At 35.6% G+C, this 23,631-nt stretch overlaps 1 protein-coding gene across 4 annotated transcripts in view; it reads right to left on the bottom strand.

Moving 5' to 3' along the window:
* Positions 1-18,145: 18,145 nt before the first annotated feature.
* Adam10 (ADAM metallopeptidase domain 10) overlaps positions 18,146-23,631 on the bottom strand; it is a 151,049-nt gene continuing 145,563 nt past the window's right edge. For all 4 annotated transcript variants that reach the window (XM_078049551.1, XM_078049553.1, XM_005316620.5 and 1 more), the window contains 2 exons: positions 22,870-22,996; positions 18,146-20,350 (listed from right to left, as the gene is read on the bottom strand). In XM_078049551.1, the coding sequence (XP_077905677.1) occupies positions 20,256-20,350; positions 22,870-22,996 (222 nt within the window). In that variant the 3' untranslated portion in view covers positions 18,146-20,255. The remainder of the gene's footprint in view (positions 20,351-22,869; positions 22,997-23,631) is intronic.

The raw sequence follows: 23,631 nt of genomic DNA, 5'->3' as shown, positions 1-23,631 counted from the left end.
GGGAGGGCTCCCTTTTCCATACCTCCCCTGCTGGCTTTCTTCCCTGGAAGTCACAGGGAGCAAATCAAATGCTTCGAACATCTAAAGATGGTCTGCATCCGAAATCAAGCTCCTTAAGGGAAGAAGCGGTAACGCGTTCTTGGGTTTCCTTTATGTGATTGTTTGAATTTCTCATTTTGAAGATGTTTTACAAAAGCATAAAAGCAACCTGCAGAACAAAGCAGAGATATCTATGGAGGAAGGTGGTCATCTCCCTGCATCTACCCGATCCTCACACCAGGTCTCAAGTAGGGAGCAATAACAGCCTGCTGATGTTACCCCTTTAAACACCTGCACACACTTAGAAGTACTTGAGGCTTTCGTCACCAAAGTTGAAGACTAGAATATAGATTTTTCTGCAACTTGTGCTTTTCTTAAGTTAGCAATAAATCATCAGTATTCCCGCGAGTCAGGAGCTACGGATCCTTTTTCTAATTTCCTTTTGCTCATAAATAGATTATTTCTATATAAATAGAATTGTACACGCCACAGGCATTAGTGTAATCTTCTTTCTACTCTTATTTGCTTGGGTCATGTCCTCTGCCCTCCCATGCTGACAACATGCAACTCTGAAATGTTTCTATGTTCACATATATGAACATACATACACATTTGCATAGAGAAGAGCGTTGTCATTGTTTTGCAAACAGAGAACTTCATTATATGGTCATGCATCCATCTACAACAGAGACATGTTTTAAGAAATGCATTATTAGCCTGCCTCACCATCATGTGAACATCCTAGACTGTACCACAAATAGTGAGATCACTCCACTAACATAGCAAACTGTTTTACAGTATTTTTTTAATAAGTAGTAGTAAATTCTAAAATAATGATAAAAGCAGTGTATTAAATACATAAACCAGCAACTAGTCATTTATTATCATTGTCAAATATTTTAAACTGCCCACAATTGTATGTGCTATAACTTTTACATGACTGGCAGTACAGTAGGTTTGTTTACGCCAACATTGCTGAAAACACAGGAGTAAAGTGTTGCACTACGAAGCTACAACATTTCTAGGTTACAGAGGTTTTTCAGTTCCATTATAACCTTATGGAACCATTGTTATATATCATTGATGAACTGTTATATGGCACATGACTATATGTTCTTTTCAGGAAACTGATTTCTAACTCAACAATACTTCCTGAAATCTATCCTCTGAGCAGACTTTGTAGGTTAACTGGTGTAGCTCTCATTGTTCTTTGTGACTGCATAATATTCCACATTATGGAGGTTATCTTAATGCTTGCCATTACTCTCAGACTGTTGTGCCTTCACTTGGCTCCAGATATTCACCCCTCTGAAAAATGCTAAATTTAACAACTTTATACATATATCCTTTGATATACCCATTTGTGGGAAAATTTCAGTAGAATTACTAGGTCAAATTATATGTATGTTTATATTAAATGGATGTTGCCACATTGCTTTCCTAAAACACTGAAACAATTTGCAGTTCCCCCAGGAATACGTGAGCACCTATTCCACACTCCCTTCCTTCCTTCCAAGGAAGAAATAATTATTGCTTATTTTAGTTTTTGCCAGACCAATGGGTGTGAGTAAGGACCTCATTGTTATGTTTCATTTCCCTACCTGCTGAGTTTGAATCTTCCCAGATGTTTATTGGCTTTGCTTTTATTGTAAGTTACTTATTCAAACCCCATTTTCTTTTTAATACTTGTCTTTTCTTTGTTGATTTGTAACAAGTACATGTTTTCTGAAATACATAAATCTTTTATCTTCCAGCTTCTTTGTAAATATCTTTCCAAATTGATTCCTCTATTGATTTTAATTATAGTATTCTTTGCTGTCCAGTAATTGGAATGTTTTGAGGTAAAAAAAAGTCTAACATCTCTACTATGTGGATTTCCTGATTTGGTTGAAGTCTCTCTCAGACTGAATCAAAAATTCAGATCTTCCTGTGAGATTATTTTTGCTTTGTCTCTTGCAGGCTTTTGCCATCTGAAAATTGTCTTTGTGTATGTTATGAGATAGAATGCCAACTTCATATATGGATAAAAATGGAACTAAGATCACTTGGGAATTAATTTTTCCATGTTAAACTGAGATACTTTGATCATGAACTTAATGTACACATGGGGAATTAGTTCTTAATTCATCATTTTGCTCCACTGATCTCTTTATTCTAGTCACACAATTGATTTAAAAATCTTTACTTTCTTAAAGAGGCCTTATTTAAATTACAGTCAGCGTGTCTAGTCTTTCATATGGACGTTAAGGTCATTTAACACAATGCCCCTGTAATCTCTATTAATATTCTAATCGGGAGTCACATGAAATACAGAGATAAGTTCCAAGAGAACTGGCCTTTTAATTACATGAGGTCTTCTCATCTGAGAGCATTATGTTTTCCATTTGTACAGAACCTGTTTCATGTCCTTCAATAAAATTTTATACTTTTAAACATATTTTTCACTTATTCTTAAGTATTTTAATCTTTTGTCATTATTGTGAGTGAAATCATTCACTCCATTTATATTTCATGGGGCTTATTATTAGTATATAGAACAGTTTTGTTTTTTCTATATTTACCCACCTTATCAAATTATGTTATCAATTCTATTTGCTGTATTAAACATTAGAATCTCATGGAATATAATCACTTCATCACCAAAATCCACAATATATTCTGATTATTTCATTATTCTGAACCTTACTGAGTTTGCCAGACACTCCAAGACAATGCTAACTAGTAATGCCAATAGTGGACATTACTGTTTCATTTTTGATAACAACTAAAAGCTTTAACGATCAGCCTTTTATTATACTTCATTTTTGTTTTGGGCTTTGAGGCTTGGGGGTTCTTTGTTGCTTTTATTTTGTTTCAGCAAGTAAACTGTATTGTATTTAAGTGGTTTTCTATTTTTATTAGAAATGCCTGCTGAAACTTAGGAAAGGCCTTCCAAATATATTATTTTCCTTCTTTAAGTTATTCATAATATAAGTTATATTGATAGATTTCCTGATAATGATCCACTTGCATTCTTGGAATAAAACCTTCTTGGGTTACAATGCATTTATTAGATCACTGGACTTTACTGAGAGTTTACTTATTTTGCCTTTACTTACCTAAGTGAACTTGGTGCACATTTTTCTTGGGGATTATCATTTTCATACTTTGACTCTATAGGTTTTATTTATAGCCTTGAATAAACTAGATAATATTGTGACAATCCTATATTTAATTACAAAAATATTCAGCTCTAGAACCACCTAATTTTTGTGTTTTTGCATGTACTAGTCTCAGAATTTCAGCCTTTACTTGTTTATTACACATACTACTTATTAAAATTTTTTGTGAAATATTTTCAAGCAAGATAGGTGCAAAGTTATATACGATCTTAATGATCAGCAAAATGAAGGCATAACATTAAAGCACTGGAAAATCCAAAACAAACTCTGAAATTTTAATTCTTTCTGAAGTAGTTGAAGCAAATGCACACATTTATCATGGAAAATAAGATTAAGCTACAGAAATGCTAATCAGTGCTCTGTCCAACGTTAAATTTAGATGCAATCTACAAATGGGAAAAATGAAAATAAAGTTAAATAGTTCAGTTAACTGTAACAACAACCAAGTTGGAGATTGATAATATTCCTCTCAATTCCTAAAGATACTCTTCCTAGGAATATATTTAAATGCTATCCTTTTAGAAAATCCATTTGGAGCAATTCTAAACCACTCTCATTCCCAGTTGGGTGGTGATGGTTCATTCCTTGTATAGTTAATGATCACTGACCAGCCCTTGAGTTTGTTTTTGGTCTCAAACCCTAAAATTCTAAATGGAATCTGAAGCACAAATAATCTTAGCACTGTTTGTTTAACAATGATGTACAGTGACATGTGAAGACCCATAAAATAGGTCCATGAATTTAGGAATATAAAGCAAAGTAATGGGGTCCAATGCACTAAACAACAACAACAACAACAAAATTTTCTAAAAACAAACATTTAACAGAATGTAATAAGTTATTTTGGTAAGATCTCTTTTGACTCTACTCCCTTTTAGGCTGGAATGCAACCATAAAATTAAAAGGATCATAATAATAAGTATAAATTATATTGAGGTTATTCTGAGTTCAAGTAAATTTTTTTAAAGTACAAGGCAATGTTTTTTCTCTCTAAGCAGAAGCCTTAACTTTTCTAGTCAGGGCCATAACTAGGGTGAGGCAAGCAAAATACATAGGTCATAAGTTCTAAGGAGGTGCTGAGGTGCTTGCTTCCTATGCATAAGGCCCTCGCTTTGATTTCCAGAAATGAATTTTTTAAAAAAAGGAGGTGACGTTGTGCAAGCATCTGCCCATTTAGGCAGTGGGGAGAGTAAGTGCCTCCCCAAAGAGCTGCCAGGCTGACACTTGCACAACACTGTCCTCTTGAATTTTGTGCCCTACACACCTTGCTTGCCTCTCTCTGTAGTCCCAGTTTACATTCATTCCTTCATCCTGTTTTCTTTTGCTTTATTTTGTTCTTCCCATAATACTAGATCCATAGAACCAGATATAGTGCTGCATGCCTGTAATCTCAGCAGCTCAGGAGGCTGAGGCAGAAGGATTGAGAGTTTAAAGCCAGCCTCAGCAATTTAACGAGTCCTTAAGCAACTCAGTGAGACTCTGTCTCTAGATAAAATATAAAAAAGGGGTAGGGATGTGGCTCAGTGGTTATGCACCCCTGGGTTTAATTCCCAGTACAAAAAAAAATGTTCCACAGAAAAGCAGTTTTATCTTCAGTCATTCTTTGATGCATTCTTTAATGATAATGATATCCAACCCTATGAATTAAAGTTTCCACTGAGAATAGATTTTGATATAAAGCATTCTCCTTTTCAGTACTTTCTAGCTTGCAGCTTCAGGTTTATATTCTTCTGTGCTCCAAAGATTACTCAGAAAGAATTCCTCAACTTATGAATAGGATATTCTGGTCACTTTTAAATTATTTGTTTATATTTTTCTTGAATGTGGCTACAAAAATATATCATTTCTAAATTTCCTAAAGCTATATTTGTAATTAAGCAAATAGTCAATTTTAATAATATTCTGTCAGATAAATTAAAAAAATTATGTTCTTTACATAAGGGACTTAAGATTATCTACTAATCAATGAAAGTGAATTTGTTGATTGTGTTATTCTTCTACATTCTTATTTTTTCTATTTGGATCTGATTCTGAAAAAAGCTTGAAAACCTATTTTTATCAAGTTGTAATTGCATTACATTGTTTGATACTCATAATTTTATTAAATATTAATTCCAATCCATAAATGGGGCTTGTGGTATTATATAATATTCTTTTATCATAATTTTAATTTTAAATGCCTCTTTGACATCCAGTTTGCTCTTCTTAATTTTTCATTGTACTTTCTTAGTATCTATGTTCATCATTTTATCGTCAAAATTTCTTCATATTTAAGTTTCTTTAAAACTTTGCTTTAAATATTTTTCTTTTAGATAGAGTATATCTGGCTTGTTTAAATTTTTAACTCAATCTCATTTTTTTAAAACTTTTAGTAGGAAAATCTAGCCCATTCACATTTAATGCAATGATTAGACTTGGACTTTCTTAATTGACTTTTCCCCTATTTCTTCCTTTTACTGGTGTTTATTTTTGCAACAATCAATATTATTTCCCCTTTGCAATTTTGTTAATAATTTCTCAGAGATTTTCATTATATTTCTAGCTACTTTCCCTCTCTCATTGCTCCTAAGCAATGGTTTTATTTATCATCAAATGAAACCAGACACTATTTTCTGGTATTATCTGCTTCTTTATTCCTTATAACAAATCTTAGAATACTTTTTTCCCACCCCTAGATGCACAGCCACTCCCAAGATGGGAACTTTGGACTACTACTCTCCTTCCCACCTGCCCTGATGCCCAGCTTTGCTGAGTTACTTATTATTTTCAGTAATAGTGCTTAGAAAAGATGGTAATATGATCTACTCAAGAAACAGAATAGACTATTGCATAGTTGGAGGCCCAGCACAATTCATAGACTGACCAATAAGCTTCTCCAGCCTTCAAGTATCCAGGTGCTAGAATGCATTTTGATTTGGATGTAATCTTTTTTCCTATTTATTTCTTCATTATTCTTCTAAGCTCTCAGATCCTCTGACCCTTCCCAACTCTTTTGGAGACTGAATTTCTGTAGTCACCAAATAAAAGGAGCTGGGAGCATATCCTTCTGTGCTTTTCTAGGTCATAGTAAACCAAAGAAATTTCCACACCATCCTTTTCTCTGAGCTAGCAGTTTTTCATCATGAAGCTTCCAGTGTGAACAATCCAATACCAGTATAATGCTTTCTCCTTTGGGAGTAACTTGATCTTCTCTGGAGAAACTTGATGATTTCTGTTCTTTTAGCTGAAGAATTCTATGCCTAGGAGAGTGTCTTTCTGTCATTCATCCTTCCTGGAACTCCTTGAGCTGCAAGTCCCTCTTCATTTCAGAAAATTTCTTATGAGACCCTCCTTAGGGCTCTCTTCTAACATCCTTCATGGCCACCCTCCCCACCTTGGCCCCCACCTCTGGATTTCTAATATCGCCTAATTTTTTCTTTGTGATGTTTCTCCAAGACTAATTCAGGCATCAACCACTTTCTCCTTCAATTTATCTCCTGTAATTTTAGTTCAAAATCGTACTTCTTTGGTCTTAGAAAATCAATTTGTTTACATTGCATTTAAATATTTTCTTATTTTTTGGTTCAAAGTTATCTGTGGCAGCAACTATTTCTATACTGAGAGTTCTGTTTGTAATTCTCCCTGGCTGCCAGGCCTCAATAGGAATCCTCTTTTCCTTTGTTTGCTTCTTGGGACACTGGGGTATCTTTGGTGGCAGCACTCCCAAAATGGTAGACGGAAGAGTCATCTCAGCCTCCCTGGGCCCAAATCTAGCAGCAGATGGGTAGCTTATTCTCTGGGAAGGAACTGGGAGTAGGCCTCTCTCTTCCTTCCTGGTCTTCTCTGCTTTTCTCTTCAGATGGAGGCAACTGGACCCAACTGGTCAGTTCTTCTCAAAAAGAACCTCCCTCTGGCCTCCTTAGGACTCTCTGACATGTTTCCCAGGCAGGGAGGCAGGCTTGCCCCAGTCCTCTGTCAGGATTCTGCCATGGCATGAAGCATTGCCCACATCCCTGCCTCTTGGACGGTTTGTCTGCCTCCTGGAGAACCTGCAGCTGCTTTCCTTAGGAGAGGCAGATGGGTTCAATTGTAGTGGTAAAGAGGCAGGATGTGTTCATCTTTCCAGAAGCCCCTTTACCTCAGGACTTCTTGACTTCTTTATTTTTTAATTTAAAAGTGCTCAATGAAAATGACTGAATAAGTACCACACACCCGTACCTCAAATTTTCTCTGTACAGATTTGATCGATTATGATACTATTAGAAGCTAATTCAATTTTGCTTAAATAATGATTTTTTTTAATCTCACAAAAGAAGTTCAAAGGTAGGGTGGGCTTCAGGAATGGCCAATTCAGCAGTTCAGTGATGTTGTCAGGATGCAGTATTTTCCCTTTGCTCTGCTGTCCTTCATATTGCCCTCATATTCATGTTAGGCCAAGTTTGCTGCTGTAATTCCAAGTAGCACACTTAAGACATGACAACACCCAGAGAAAGAAAAGTAGAATTCAATAGACAACCCCTTATAGCTTGCAGACCAGAATTAGGTTATATGATGCTACAGTGTGGATCTGCAGTGTCTCCCAAAGGCCCATCTGTTAAAGGCTTGGAACGTTTATGAGATGGAGCTTGGTGGAAAGTCTGAGGTCACTGAGAACATGCCCTCTGAGGGGATAATGGGACCTCTGCCCTTCCCTTTTCTTCTTTGTTATTTGTTTGTTTGTTACATATGGACACAAGACCTTTATTTTACTTATTTATTTATTTTTATGTGGTGCTGAGGATCAAACCCAGTGCCTCACACATGCTAAGCAAGTGCTCTACCACTAAGCCACAACCTCAGGCCCCACTTCTTATTCTGTGTGTGTGTGTGTGTGTGTGTGTGTGTTTTCTGACCATGAGGTGAGCAGGCTTTGCTATACCACGTATTCCTGCCATGAGGCCTAAAAGAAATGGGTCCACCTGATCATGGACTAAAACCTCCAAAACTATGAGCCAAAATAAACCTTTCCTCTTGTTATGGTTTGGATCTGAAATGTCCCCTGAAAAGCTCCTGTGTGGAAAGCATGATCCCCAATGCAGCAAGGTACAGAGATGGGGGTTTTAAGCTATAATTGAAGCTCTGACCTCATAGGTGAATTAATCCATTTGCTGGATTAATCAATTGATAGTTGAATGGACTACTAGGTGATAATTGTAGGCAGATGGGGCATGGCTGGACGAAATAGGTCACTGAGGGTATGGCCTTGGGTTATAATCTGTCCCTGGACCCTTTCTCTGTCTCTGCTTCCCAGAAAGCATGAAATGAGCAGCTTTTCTCCATCATGCCTTTCCATCATAAAATTCTGCCTCACTCAGGCCCAGAGCAATGGAATCAGCCAACCATGGACTGTACCTCTGAAACCATGTTTCCCAACTATACTTTTCATTTTCTAAGTTGTTCTTGTCAGATATTTTGGTCACAGCAATAGAAAACTAATACATCTCTTTATAAGTTGATTATCTCAGGTGTTTTGTTACAGTAACGGAAGGCTAACACATAAGATCAATCCTAAACTTGGCAAAAGCAAAAGTATTAGCCAATCATTCATGAACATGGCTGTCTGAGGAGAATATACTGAAAATCAGGGAATAGGAGATCACAAGCTAAATGTCCTCAGTTTTATAAGCAGTTTTTCACATAAAAACAAACTGGCATTTGAGTGTTCACAATATGGAAGGTGCCTTTCATACATTCTCATTTAATCCACATCATAGTCCCCCTCAGTTGGCTAAGAATATTATCTTTGTTTCACAGATGAAGTACTCAGAACTTAACTTCTACTAGATAACACAGTCAATGAGCCATCATTTAATTCCTCATAGAGTCTGTATGTTTATGATACAGCCTAGCATTGCCCTTCCCAACAGAAAATATCCTTTGCATAGTAACTCCCTTGGACCCCATGTGAGAGCCAGCCATACTTATGTACATTAAGATGCCATCCTTTCACAGAATGAAGCCTGGTAACCAACTAAGAGTGACAGTCATGAGTGGCAGGCACTAGGTGTGCCCACTCTGCTGCTGATGAAATATGTGGAGGCACTTGGCTATGCCTCACAGTTTTACCTTTGTTTTATTATAAAACAACCTCAAGAATCCTTACATTAAAAACAAGTCTCAAGATCTTAATATGGAACAGCTGAGCCCTATGCATTCAGTACTTGGCTTGAATATTCGTTCTGTACAGTCCCTCAGGAACTAATAAGTATCTGGAAAGTCAAATAAGCACTTCCTACTCCCATCTACACGTGAAACTCTTTGCACTTGGGGCTCTGCAACATGTGTGTGCTTGTGTGTTTCCGTGGTCTTTCATTGTAAAAGCCAGGCACACTCATGTTGGGGAAAAGGTGTCTGAAGTTCTCCTTCCCTCTTCCCACTCCTGAGATAATCACTGTTTGTGTGGGAAACTTCTACAGACTTTTTGCAATGCACTTATTTTAACTTTTTATTTTGGAAATACTGAAATACACATTAGAGAACAGAATAATGAAACCCAACACACCCATCATCCAACTTCAACAATTAACATTGGTAATGCATTGGAGCATAGTTGACATCGTAATGTTTAGTGATCTTAAAAATATTATAAAAATCCAGTTTGTAAAAAATTCAAGCTGTGTAGAAGGGCATAAAATAAAAAAGAAAATATCATGTTTCCTTCTCAAGACCTTTAATCCCTGTACTTAGAAATAACATAACAGCTTTTATGTGTCAATGTAGACACTATGAATATGTATTTTCACAAATGAAAAATAAAGAAAAGCCATGCAATACCTATGTATTAATACTTTTTTTTTCCCTACTTACTGAATGTTGGACTTCTTCAAAAGTAAATACTGGGAGGAAGCTTGCATTCTTCTCCAGCAACAGGGTATTCTACCGAAAACCATCCTTAATCCAGGAAAGTGGAGACAGCTAGTTGACTTGGAAGTTAAGATTTCTGTCTCTAAAGCCTAAAAGGTTTACAAAGTGGGTTGTTGCAAAATGATCTATTGGAATGTGGAAAGAGACACTGTAACAACCATTAAATTTTATCTCATCTCTTATTTTTTTTTGCATATTTTAAGACATACATGGTCCTAGTGCAATAATTATTTATAAATAAACATTTTGAAATTAGACGAGTGTACTGAAGATTTTTAAGTATGGGACGTAAGAAGAGAACATTGGAGACCACTGCCACAAGCAGTTTTAATGAGCACACAGAAAGCAGAGATCTTATAGAATGAAGGAGTAGGCTAAAGGCCTGTCTTGGAATCTCTGTGAACCATCTGAGGCTGACACATGTTGTAACAGACGTGAAACTCTAAGCCCACTGAGAATTCCTTAGGTAAAGAGAACCCATCCATAACTGGGAACACTACAAAGTACCAGACATCAAAGTGGTACTACCTAACGTGTTCTGTAAAACTCAGTCTCTTCAGGGGGAAAAGCAGATGAAGAGTTGGGGACACTGCATACAATCTATAATCAGTGTGAGGCTCACAGAAATCAGTCAGTGGAAGTTGATAAAAATTTCAAGTAGTGTGGAAAGGTGTAAAGTAAAAATTTAAAGTCCTTTCCTCTCCCCAAATCCTTAATCCCAGGACTCAGAAGTAACTGCTTTCAATATATCAATCTAGACATTTTTTTTTATGATGTGTGAAGTAAGTAGTAAAGGCTCTCAGAAGTACCTAATTAAAAAATAAATAAATAAAATACCTGGGCACAGTGATGAATGTCTGTAGTCCCAGTTACTCCAGAGTACGAGCCAGGGGTATCACTTGAGCCTGGGAGTTCAAGACTGGGTAACATTTCCAGACCCCGTCTCAAAACAAAACAACCAACCAATAAAAATACACAAAAACTAGTTCATGTTTAACTCAGCATTTCCATTTGACCCTAGCATCTACAACCTAACTTTTCTTTTCTGAATATTTGCTCAAAAAACCTAAGTGGAGAGTGGGAATTCCATACATGATTTAGCTAAAGAAAACATTGATCCACAAATAAAAAGAAGCCAGGGCTTCTCCATAAAATTTCTAATCTACATACTCTGTCTTCTTCTATCAGGAGTTAACATTTGTATTTAAGTGCTCCCAAACTCAACTGTGCTTTTTCCATTCATGCAAACCATGGTGGGTATGTTTTATATTCTATAAACATGGTGCACATTAAATTTCAAAGAATATTTCTCTTCAGGGGGTTGGGAAGGAGGGAGACATAGAATCAGAGATATCAGAAATATGGCTGTCAGTTTATACTCTCATCTGTTCCATTCTGTGAGATTAGTTTCATTGCCTATTTACAAAGTTCACATTCTTTATTGAAACACAAATGTTTATTGAACACCTACTATAGTCAGTTTAAGGAAATGGAAATTAATAAAGTAGTCCTATATTAGAACCAAGTGGAAAGGGACAAACCAGGCAGAGGGAACATCATACTGAGACCAAGTATGACCAAGCAAGAAACAGTTAAGGCCTACAAATACATAATTTCTAAAAGCTTTTTGACAGCGTGGCTGGACTAGTTAGAGTAAACTTTTACTGAAACTCCAAAACCCAGCTCTAGCATATCTTCTCTAGGTCAAGGTCTTGGCTCTTCCCACTACCCAGCATGCTCAGAATGCTCAGCACCCTGAGTTTGAATGGTTTCTAACACAGATTTCTCTATTTTCCAACTGTTATTTTCTTACCTTCCATTGGTCTGTCAGCTTCCTGAGAGCATGAACCGCAGTTCCCAGAGGGCTGTGAGAACACATTATAGTAGGTTGTTAAGTGACTGAGAGTTGAAGTAGATACTGAGTATAGAAGATTCTCTTAAAAGTTTGACCTAAAACAAGGCAGGACTACATAGCAATGTGGCATGTGTTAGGATAGAAGAATGGATAGAATTTCAAGTAGCAGATCAGCAGGACACCACCTCAGTCAGCCTGGTAGGCTACATGTCCTGATCCCAAGTTAACAGCAGTCATGATACAGAAGTCAGGTCTAAGAAGCTAAGAGCCTTTCACAACCTCCACTGCTGGGCCAAAACCCTCAGAAGAAATACCAACTCTGGCATCTGCCAAAGTACATGCTAGTTCTTCAGCAAATGAATATGATGCTAGGGGGAAAATCATTTAAAAAAATAAACAAAGGAATTTGAATGGCTAGGCTTATATATAATACAACCAAGAGCAGAACAGAGTTCCTTCATCCAAAGAAAAATTAGCCATTGGTGCCCAATATATAACCAATCTGGTACTATTAAAAACCCCACATATTCTATTTAGGCCTCTCTTCATCCTTCAGATTTAGGAGTAAGTATCACTTTCACAAGGATGCATTCATTCCCTCACCCTTCTTACCATTCTTACCAGGTCTTACCTTCTCCCTGGGTCCTACCTCTGTTATATCAGCTCTTGGATCACTGAAGACCTTCCCCTCAGCACTTATGATGGTTGGAATTGCACATTTATTCACACGATTATTTGATTAATGCATATTTCACCTCCAGACCTTAAGCTTCACTGGGGCAGGGCAGTGTTAAGTTCACTACTTTATTTTTGTCTTCTAGCAAAGGCCTTGGCACAACCAAATGCTTAAGAAAAACCTGTCCAATGAATGACAGGTAACTGGCCATGCACACTGGCATCTGCATTAAATCTCAAACATGTTCTTATATTATTTCATATGAGAAGGGAAAAATTGTTAATAGGCCAGTTTACTCTATCAAAGATGCTGCCCATAGGTATTTATGAAAAATGAAAATTAACCACAATCACAAAACTAAATAATGACAAGTTAATCACAACGTATTGAAACTTTAATTTACGAAGACTGGAACTGTGTTTAGAAATAAAAAGGTTAACTATCACATCCAAAAGGCTGTGGGATAAAAGAGGATTGTAAAACATACACTTTAAAAGATGAAATTATTAGAGAGGGAGAGAGAGAATTTTAATATTTTATTATTATTATTTTAATTATCAGCAGATATAACATCTTTGTTTGTATGTGGTGCTGAGGATCGAACCCGGGCCGCACGCATGCCAGGCGAGCGCACTACCGCTTGAGCCACATCCCCAGCCCTAAAAGATGAAATTATTACCAACCAGCCTTCATTCTTCCCAAATGACTTCTAAAATGCATGTGATGGCCCAACTGCTCGTGAGGCAGAGGTGGGAGGCTCAGCAAAGGTGAGATGCTGAGCAATTCAGTGAGACTGTCTCTAAATAAAATGCAAAATAGGGATGGGGATGTGGCTCAGAGGTCAAGTATCCCCGGTAGCCCTCTCCCTCAAAACCAAAACAACAACAAAAACCTCATGTGATTAAGAGCACTTTTATATAAGACAACCTACACTATTTTATTCTAAATTTCTTTACACTGACTCAAAGAAATAATTCCAAAGTATCTTTTTTAAAGACACAGTTCCACCTCCATAGATCATTATTATTTAAACAAGAAAGGGTAGAAGAATCAAGTTTACTTAACTGAATTATTTCACATATATTCCTATGTACTCCCTGACATGGTAAGCAGAAAATATTTTCCTTAAATAGTTAGCAAATCTCACAAAAAAATTAAGGGAGCAAGGAGGAACCTAATGGTCCTCTTACTAAGATTGCTGAATGACTGATAGCTTCAAAAGTTTGCCCTAGCAGTCAAAGTCAATTAATCATTTATTGTAACTGGAGCAGAATATAATTAATTATGTTAGCTTGACTAGTTCAATTTCACTAAATAAAATCCTTATAAAATCATTATGAATATGTAATTATCATGAATTATGGCTACAATAAACAATAATGAATAAAGGCTATGAATTCAATTAACATTTAAGATTTTTATGGAAAATTTCAAATATAAATACAGATAGAGAAAATCCTTTAATAAGTTCCCAAGTACCTATTGTCCAGTTTCACAAGCTATCAACTCACAACCAATCTTGTTTCAGTCGTATCTTGACACATTAGCCAACTGCAACACTTTAATTATTTTAAAACAAATCTTAGATATCATTTCACTTTTAAATATTTCAATTTGCATCTCTAAGATATGGGCTTTTTCTAAAAATATAACCACAATACCATTAAATTAGTTATAAAATTCCTATCAAGTTTCATATTTCTAATGATCTCTTATTTTTTTAGTTTGTTCAGATGAGGATCCAAATGAGCCCATAAATTTTCTAGGTATGGTTATCTGTTTAAGTCTCTTAATTCATGTTTTCTTTTTTACTTGCATTTTTTGCTAAAGAAACAGGGTTATTTGTTCTTTGGTTTTCCAGTGTCTAGGTTTTGCTGTCCCTGTATTCCTATTAAAGTGGTCTAGAAGCTTGATTATGATCAGATTTGACTTTTGGCAAGACTGCTTTGTAAATGTTATGTGCCATGTAACTTCTATTAGACAAAAGTCCAATTACTCTCTGTGAGGTTAGCAGTCACTGGGTGATCACTGTCTAGATTATCCATCATTGGGGATAAAATGATAATAACCTATCATTTTTCATCAATTTGTTAGCTAGAATATCTTTAAAAGAATATTCCAAAGGCTAAATTTTGTAAAACATATTCAATGTCTTTTACTCTCTTGCAGATGTTATCCTTACTGATGCTAAAATTAACTTCAACATCCTTCCTGAATCTTTTTGACAGACCTCTGGTATGACAAGTTTTCTAGGCTCTTATATCAACCTTTAACTACACCAAGAATTAGTCACTTATCCCAGAGAGTTTGTTTCCTTTGAAAAAAATGTTATTTTGAGACCACAACTAGGATACTAAATTTGACCTTCATATGAATTATATACAGAACTAGTAAGGTCAATTAAACAGAAATCTTCCACTATTGTTTCTAATAAATTTGAGTTGCTGCATACACACAGATTTTTAAGCATGGGGCTCTAATTTTTTTTACTTTTTAAAAAATTATATGCTAACAGTGAAAGACAATATCATATTTTTTTTATTACCAATGACTTTTTAAAAAACCTGTAACCCCAAAATTCCATTTTTAGGAATTTATTTTATTAGGCTTAGGATTTTCACATAGGATTGTTTAAAATAATGAACACTTTGGAATGTAAATATCCAAACAATGGGGACATGGTTAATGTTAAAATGTACAGTACATCCATAGAATGACATGTTTACAGTCATTAAGATAATGTAGATACAATATCAATGTATCCTTAAATAAGAAAGATGGGTTACAAAAGTGTATTATGCTTTTAGTAATGAATATTAAAAGTGTCTCAATGGCTATGTCCCCAAATGGTAGTACAAACAAGATCATTCTCTGTTTCCAGCTGGTTTAGGATTTGGCTTCCCTGGGTCAGTTGGCCAAGCCAGACAGGACTCCTCCACCTGTTTCTCAGCTTCCAGAATTTTGTTCTTCTTATCTTCTCTTCAATTCACCTTGTCCTTGCAGGATTATTCCTGTCACTGTAGCAGGGACTTCAGGAAAGAGCAGAAGCTTACAGATATTGTGCTCAACCCTCTATTTTACCTAGCTTTCTTCTGCTTTTTGTAGAACAGATATTCTGAAAAGCTTATCAATTACAGAGTACATGAATTTCTAAAGAAAATAATACACATGTCTACAAGCAATATAGCAATGTACAACAAAAGGACTCAATCTGCATCCTAATAATAGAAAGAGTTGGATCCGGAAATAGTAATTGAAGAATTTAACTATTAATGGGTAAAGTCAATCAAATCTATGTTTTTGTTTTTGATTTGATACCAGGAATTGAACCCAAAGGGCACTTAGCCACTGAGCTACATTCCTAGCCCTTTATTTTTGAGATAGGGTCTTGCTTACTTGCTTAGGGCCATGCTAAGCTGCTAAGGCTGGCTTTGTACTTGAGATCCTGCTGTCTTGGCCTCCTGAGTTGCTGGTAGTCACTGGGATTACAGGCGTGTGCTACCATGCCTGGCTTTGTTTTGAGACAGTGTCTTGCTGTGTTGCCTAGGCTGGTCTTGAACTCCTGGGCTCAAGTGATCCCCCTGCTTCACTTTCTGGAGCAGCTAGGAGGGTCTACAGATGTATACCATCATGCTGGGCTTGAAAATGCTGAAACCAAAGCTGTGCTCTGTGGGACAAACTGATGATCCTTAGCTTCTTCTTCTTTTTTTTTTTTTCTTTTTTTGTACCAGGGATTGAACTCAGGGGATCTCAACCACTGAGCCACATTCCCAAGTCCTTTTTTTTTTTTTTAAGGGCCTCACTATGTTGCTGAGGCTGGCTTTGAACTCACTATCTTCCTGCCTCAGCCACCCAAGCCACTGGGGTTACAAGTGTGCGCCACTGTGCCTGGCATCCTTTTAGTTTCTTAGAAGTCAAAAATAGTTTTGGAAACTAAAACTCTTCAAACTTTAGTGATTTCTCTAACAATGAACCATCCCTGGCAGCTGCTTTAAAACTACAGCCAGCTTGCTCCTTGTTTGTGGGAAAACTTGAGCCTTTAAATGTGGATAGTGGTATCTTCCTTGTGCCCATGAAGATGGGCAATCCAGGTTTATAAGCTGATATCTCTCATTAGAAATACTTAATGAGAAATTAAAGGTTTTTCAAGCACAAGCACCCACAATTTCACAGCTGTGCCAATCCTATCTTTTGAGAAATAATATTAGGCTACAGGGAAAGAGATTAGACTTTAGTTTGTTTAGTTTGGATAAATCCTCATTTTTCACTAGTCTGTGAATATGACAAAAATGAAGTATCCAGAATAATATGCTAAAGAATAATTCCTTTCATTTAGTCAGGAAAAGTTGCCTGTGAGAAGCTTTTTTGATAGTTCTCAGAAAAACACAAGACCAAAAGAAAAAGGATAAAAAAGAAAGGAGGAAAGGGAATTATAAGACTAGAATAGGGCCCTGCAAGGAGTAGTCTGCCAATACATTTTTTTTTAAATTGAAGCTAGCTACAAATGAGTAATGTTAAATAGGTAAATAGGCTCTACTCATATAGTAATTACTTTGTTAGTTTGGGACAATCAAAATTAGTATTAGTTATTTATGAAACTATCAACATTCATTATTTCAGATAACTGCAAATTTGCTATTTTTACTTGTTTATATTCTGCTTCAAGTTTTATGTATATATTTATTTTGGGGCAGTTTCCTAAATTCCAATACCAATTTACAAATAGAATCAACAATAAAATTAGTACAGTTTTTGGGCATAGTATTCTTTGTGTGTCAGGAGAAAGACTTATTAAAGGAAAAGACAGCTTTATATGGTCAGTATTGCTTTTTGAGGTGTCTTCAACATTTATGTTCTAGACACCTCATTTTTGTCATATTCACAGACTTACTTTTGCGGGGGTGTACTAGGAATTGAAACCGGGGTACTCTACTACTGAGCTACATCCCCAGTCCTTTTTATTTTTTTATTTTGAGACAGAGTCTTGCTAAGTTGTGAGGTTGGCCTCTAACTTGTGATACTCCTGTCTCAGTCCTTCTTCGCTCGGATCACAGATGGGCACCACCACATCCAGTCAAAATTTCTTTTCTAGACAACATGAAAATGTCAATCCTTTATTTGTGATGAACCTGACAACAGGAAAATGTTGGCTAAAGTTTCAGATATATTTATCATTAAACTAGACTTTTAAAATAAATGAATTACTTAGCGTTCAGAACTTTGAAAAACACACATAAATAAGACCACAACACTCAGCTCTTCCTCTAAGATAAGCACTGAATATTGATTAGAAACAGTGAAAAGTAGTTGAGATTAGGTGTCTTTAAAATGTTCATTATGTGTAAATAGAAAGATATCCAATTGGATATTTTCTACATGGACTCCAAACTAGGAATAAAGATAACTTCTGCTTATGTGGAAAGAAATTAACTTCTTTCTGCTTAACAATTCCTTTCATTTAGTAAGGAAAAACTGCCTGTAAAAAGCTTTTTTGATAGTTCTCAGAATTCAAAGAGTATAGAACCTTCAAGCTGATTTCATCAAGTCTATTTATTAATGCATTTCAAGTTTCAAAAAACCTTACATCTTTGCACAATACTTTATTTTTTGCAATTTTTAGTAAAAATTTCCAAAGTGAACAAAAAAGATACTGTATAAAACACAGTGGACATTAAACTGACAGTAGTATTAGATCTCATTTTCTTGATCTTTTCATTTTTACCACATCTTGATTTGCAGTGGAAAGAGTTCAGTGCACGTATCTTTTCAGAAAACATTTTAACTTAAGACTCAAAATAAAATACGGCAGTGTGAACCTGCCAAAACCCTACCACAGGATAACATTACAAGCAAAAAATTTACATGTTCCAAAGTCTACCACACTCAAGAAGTTACTAAGAACTCTTGCAGAAAAAAAGTCACCATTTTAGAAATGCAAACCCACTTCCAACCTTTGCACAGTTCAAAAAACAAAGGCATTTAAATGATTTAAAAGCAATTTCTTACATATCTACCTACTTGTTTGCTTAGAATTATTTATAGTCTATCTGGGGTTTCATGTACAAAATTTGTCTCTAAATCATGTACAAAAAGCTGTATTTTGAAAAAAGTCACCACATACTGTACAAGTTTACAAGGAAGAGATCCCATTATTTTCTCTAGCATTTTTGGCCTTGCTGGCTTGCGTCACATTATGAGAATGATTGTGTAAACCTTATACTCTTAAGAAAAAAGAAAAAAAAAAAAAAAGCCAAACCACAGAAATCTGTTCAACCTTCCCTAAAGTTGCCTCTAAGTGATGTAGTTGGGAAACAGAAGCAATAAATATGTCACAAGCTTAAACTTTTTTGTAATGCCCCTTTCCATTTTCTGCATAGCAATAAGCCTGTTAATACATTAAATGTTTTTGTTTTCTCTTTCTTTAAAAACGCCAATTATTTACATCTGCTTAAAAAATAAATTTGGAATGGGACATTGTGCTGTTTCACCTTCACTGTTAAAATATTTTAGGGAAAAAAAATGTCAGAAGGCCTATCTACAATTTTAACTACTAGCTGAGCAAACTACTCATCTTTAGTGGTTATCTATGATCAGTGATGATATGCTGAAAAAACTTCAAATATTTCAATAAAGACAGTTTTTCTTTTTCATATCAGACAAAAACATAATTAGCATACTTAAAATATATGAAAAACACAAAAGTAGGCTACAAATAAAAAGAATCATTTCACTGACATAATTCCTACCAAAGTATGAATCAAATTTTACCTATCAATTAAAAAATGGAATTGAATTAGAAAATTTAAAATATGTAAGCAGAAACTAGACACTTACACAAAGAACTAACTCTAAAGTAGTATGCTGCTTATGTCCAGTTTGCACAACACTTAAACTGTGTTCCTCAGCATAGTCACTCATGCTCATAGCAGCCATTTGATAAAGAAAAAATGAATCTAAGAACCAACTCTATCATAATAAAAGAGTAAATGGATTCTTGTTTCAAAACTGCCTATGTAAAGCATTACAGAATCCTGGACCACTGAATACCACCATTCTCTGTTATCCTGAGTATGTCAATTAAACAGTAATTTTTCATTAAGAGCGGAAAAATTTTATAATACAAAGAAACATCCATATTGCAATTTCTGTTTACAATTGCACACAGAAGTACAGTGTACGTAAGAAATACATGTCTGCATATAACAAGGTATATACATTGGCAAGTGATGTCTCCAATGTTGAGGTGGTCGAGCCTCTAAGCCTTGATTGGCAGTTGAAAAAAATATATATGTCAATTTGTGAAGTTTATTGAGAGCCAAGTTTGACTGCAAGTGAAGAAAATGCAGCAACGAAGAACAGGGAACACGGGGCACATAATAATTTTCTAAGACTTTGTGCCATTAGGTTAAAAATATCTGTCCATAAGAAAATTGAGTTTCTTTTCCACCCCACCCCCCCCAAATTGGTATTTTCAGGCTTTAAATTTTAAGTAGTTCCACCTGGTCTGAGGACATGATCTCTTGCCATTTTTCTTCTACTATTATTTGAGGGTTTAGTCTGGAGATGATGACTTAATAGGTTTCTCTTTGGAGTGAAGTTTTCCCATTGTAGGCACTAGGAAGAACCAAGGCAAAAGCTGCAATTAACGTCTCATGTGTCCCATTTGATAACTCTCCCGGGGCCTCTGACGCTGGGGTTGCTGAATGGGCTGTGGAGGTCTCCTCCTCTTTAAAGTGCCTGTGAATTATAAACAAAAGTAAAATAGTTCTCTGTGAGCTTTCAAATCTTTAAAAACAATGTTGCTATTTCAGTAAGAAAGGTTAGAGAGAAGCACTATTCAACAGAAATATGAGCCACATAAATAATTTTACATTCTGGTAGCCACAGGAAAGAAACAAGATTTAAAAACAAATTGAAGATGTACTCAATATGAAAAATTATTAATAAAACATTTCATTTTTATACTATCTTCAAAGTCTAGTATTTTATACTTAATAGCACATATCAGTTGAAACTAGTCACTTTTCAAGTGTTCAATAGCCACAAGTATTAGACAGATTAATCTAGATTAATGTCACAGATTCTGAAAAAAAAAACATGCATGATAAAATGACCACATGTATGAGCAAATAACTAAACCTCTCTGACACTTGGAAACCCAGTCTGTACAAAGGAATAACAACTAACCCATACAGTATGTTTGAAGATTTTATAATTCCTGCAAAAGTGCTTGGCATTTTTTATGAAAGTTCAATAAATGACAGCCAGTTTCTTTTTTAATCTTTATTTTAGTTGTCAATGGACTTCTAGGTATTTTTTTTAATTTATATGTGGTGCTGAGAATTGAACCCAATGCCTCACACATGCTAGGCAAGCATTCTTCAACTGAGCCACAACCCCAGCCCCAACAGCCAGTTTTTAAAGGTGCTATTTCTTTAAAATGAAATCAATATACAAGTAAAATATTTGTTTTACTTGAACAGGACCACAATTTATGATAACTAAATTGCTAACATGTGGCCTTTAGAAATTCTTTAAAGCTAACATTGTGAATTTAAGAAAAGCAATAATATCAAAATTAAATTTCCAAGTCAGGAGCAGTGGTGCATATCCCAAATCCCAGTGACTTGGGAGGCTGAGGTAGGAGGATCTCAAGTTCACCAGCCTCAGCAACTTAGTGAGATCCTATCTCAAAATACAAAATAAAAAGGGCTGGGGATGTGGTTTAATAGTTAATTGACCCTGAGTTCAACTGCCAGTACCAAATACACACACACACACATTCACACGTATGTATGTGTATGTGTGTGTATTTTTTTTTGTAATTGGAAAGAAAAAAATTCCTAGTTTTGAACTACTTTGTGTAAGGTAATACATAGTAAAAGAGGGAATATTATTACTCAGCTCAGATTCTCCCTTGCAATTGCTTTGGGCAATGTCTGCCCCCATACCTGTAATGAACAAATGTCCTAAAAGTGGCATAAAAGCCACAACTACATCGGAGAAGGGGAAGGATAAATAAGGTGAGGACTAAATCTGGAGCAGTGGCTTCTTCCCTTTTTTGCTCCAATGCCCAGAACAAATCTAAAGAGAATCTCTCCCAAAAGCTGTGTCTTCCTGAGAGGCAAATAGTAGAAAACAGAATCAAGGAGTTGTTTTCAGGGATACTTGACAGTGGTTCTTTAATGACTGAAGCCACTGCCCTAGGACTCTGGCTCAGACTGGCATCTATATATACTCCCCATAAACTTCACCCCTGGGAAAAAGGAGTTTCATGCTAGAAAATATTTCTATTATTAAAACAATATTTTAATAGCACAACTATTTTAAAATATAAACACCAATAATTTAAACTTAGCTTAACTACTGTGACCAAAAGACCTGACAAGAACAATTCTAGAGGTGAAAAAAGGTATTTGGTGCTTATAGTTTGAAAGGTCTCAGTGCACAGACAGCCAACTCCATCACTCTGGGCCCAAAGTGAGGCAGAATATCATGGCAGAAGGGCATGGAGGAGGAAAGCAGTGACCCACCCGGGCCTGCAACTTTCTACCTGCCCACGGTTACTGCCTAATTAATTCATATTAGTGGATTAATGCATTCATTAAGGTAAGGCTCTCATAACCAAATCATTTCACTTTCTTGCACTGTATTACACTTGAGCTTTTGGGGGACATCTCACATCTAAACTATAACAACTACCACAGTAAAAACAAAGAAAAATATCAGTATATGAAAGAAAAACAATGTCAAGCCAGAATAAGAATTTTTAGTTTTAAACATTTTTAGATACTCAAGATATATTAGCAATAAACTGGCAGTTATTAGCTAGACTGGGTTGATAAAAAGCACACTTAAGCAACCCGGTGCATTGATACACGCCTGTAATCCCAGTAGCTCAGGAGGCTGATAAAGCAGGATTGAGAGTTCAAAGCCAGCCTCCACAAAAGCAAGGTACTAAGCAACTCAGTGAGACCTTGACTCTAAATAAAAACAGAATAGGACTGGGCATGTGGCTCAGTGGTCGAGTGCCCAAGTTCAACCCCCAGTACCAAAAAAAAAAAAAAACAACAACAACAAAAAAACAAACAAACAAACAAAAAAACCTCACAATTCAACATCAACTAAATCATTCATCCAGTAATTTCACTGTCAAAGGAAAGTTCTGTAATGTTATTTACTAACGACTCATTAATTCAATTCACCTGCTATGGCTCTGAGTTATATAAACATACACTTTGTTCAACTGTACTTACCTGGTAGTGGTTTAGGAGGAGGCAACTTTGGATTACTACTTGGAGTATGAACACTGCATATCTTGATAAATCCAGCCATTAACATAATCAAGGCAATTCCCATGAGTAATACTGCCCACCAATGAGCCTAAAAATAAACAGATTTTCCACTGAAAGAACTCTCAAATGTTTTAGAATATAAAATATAGAATAATTTAATTTTTAAAGAACACTTATTGGAATATGCACATCTATCATATCTATGCACATTTATTAAGTATTTTAAAAAGTTTAAAGGAAAAAAAAATAGATATTACCCAGACTTTCACCTCCTAGAGGAAGCCACTCACCCTATTTTCCTTTCATTTTTCTATATACAACTATGTCATACATAACAAACACACATGCAAAATTAAGGTCATCTTGTGCATGGTTTATACCACATTTTCCCATATTACTAAGTATATTCTGATTTAAATATTTCCTTTGTGTTTTGACTTTTTAATCTTATATACTGCATTTTGTTTGCTTTTATATTTTCACAGCTCAGAAGGTATATAACTTGCATTAAACTAGTAAGCAGATTTTTAAAATACTATTTAGCTTATATTGTTTTCTAATTATCAAAGACTAGAAATTCTCTTTTTAAGTTCCTTTTCCTTTATTTTAATTTTACTTATTTGTTTGTTTTGCAGTACTGAGGATTGAACCTAGGGCCTCATCCATGCTAGCTAGGCAAGCATTCTACCACTGACCTATACCTCCAGCCCCGCTTTCTTTCCC

This window comes from Ictidomys tridecemlineatus, chromosome 5, assembly GCF_052094955.1.
Source record: "Ictidomys tridecemlineatus isolate mIctTri1 chromosome 5, mIctTri1.hap1, whole genome shotgun sequence".
Taxonomy (NCBI): Eukaryota; Metazoa; Chordata; class Mammalia; order Rodentia; family Sciuridae; genus Ictidomys; species Ictidomys tridecemlineatus.
Note: the sequence above shows the minus strand (reverse complement) of the source record. Positions and strands in the feature narration are given on the sequence as shown.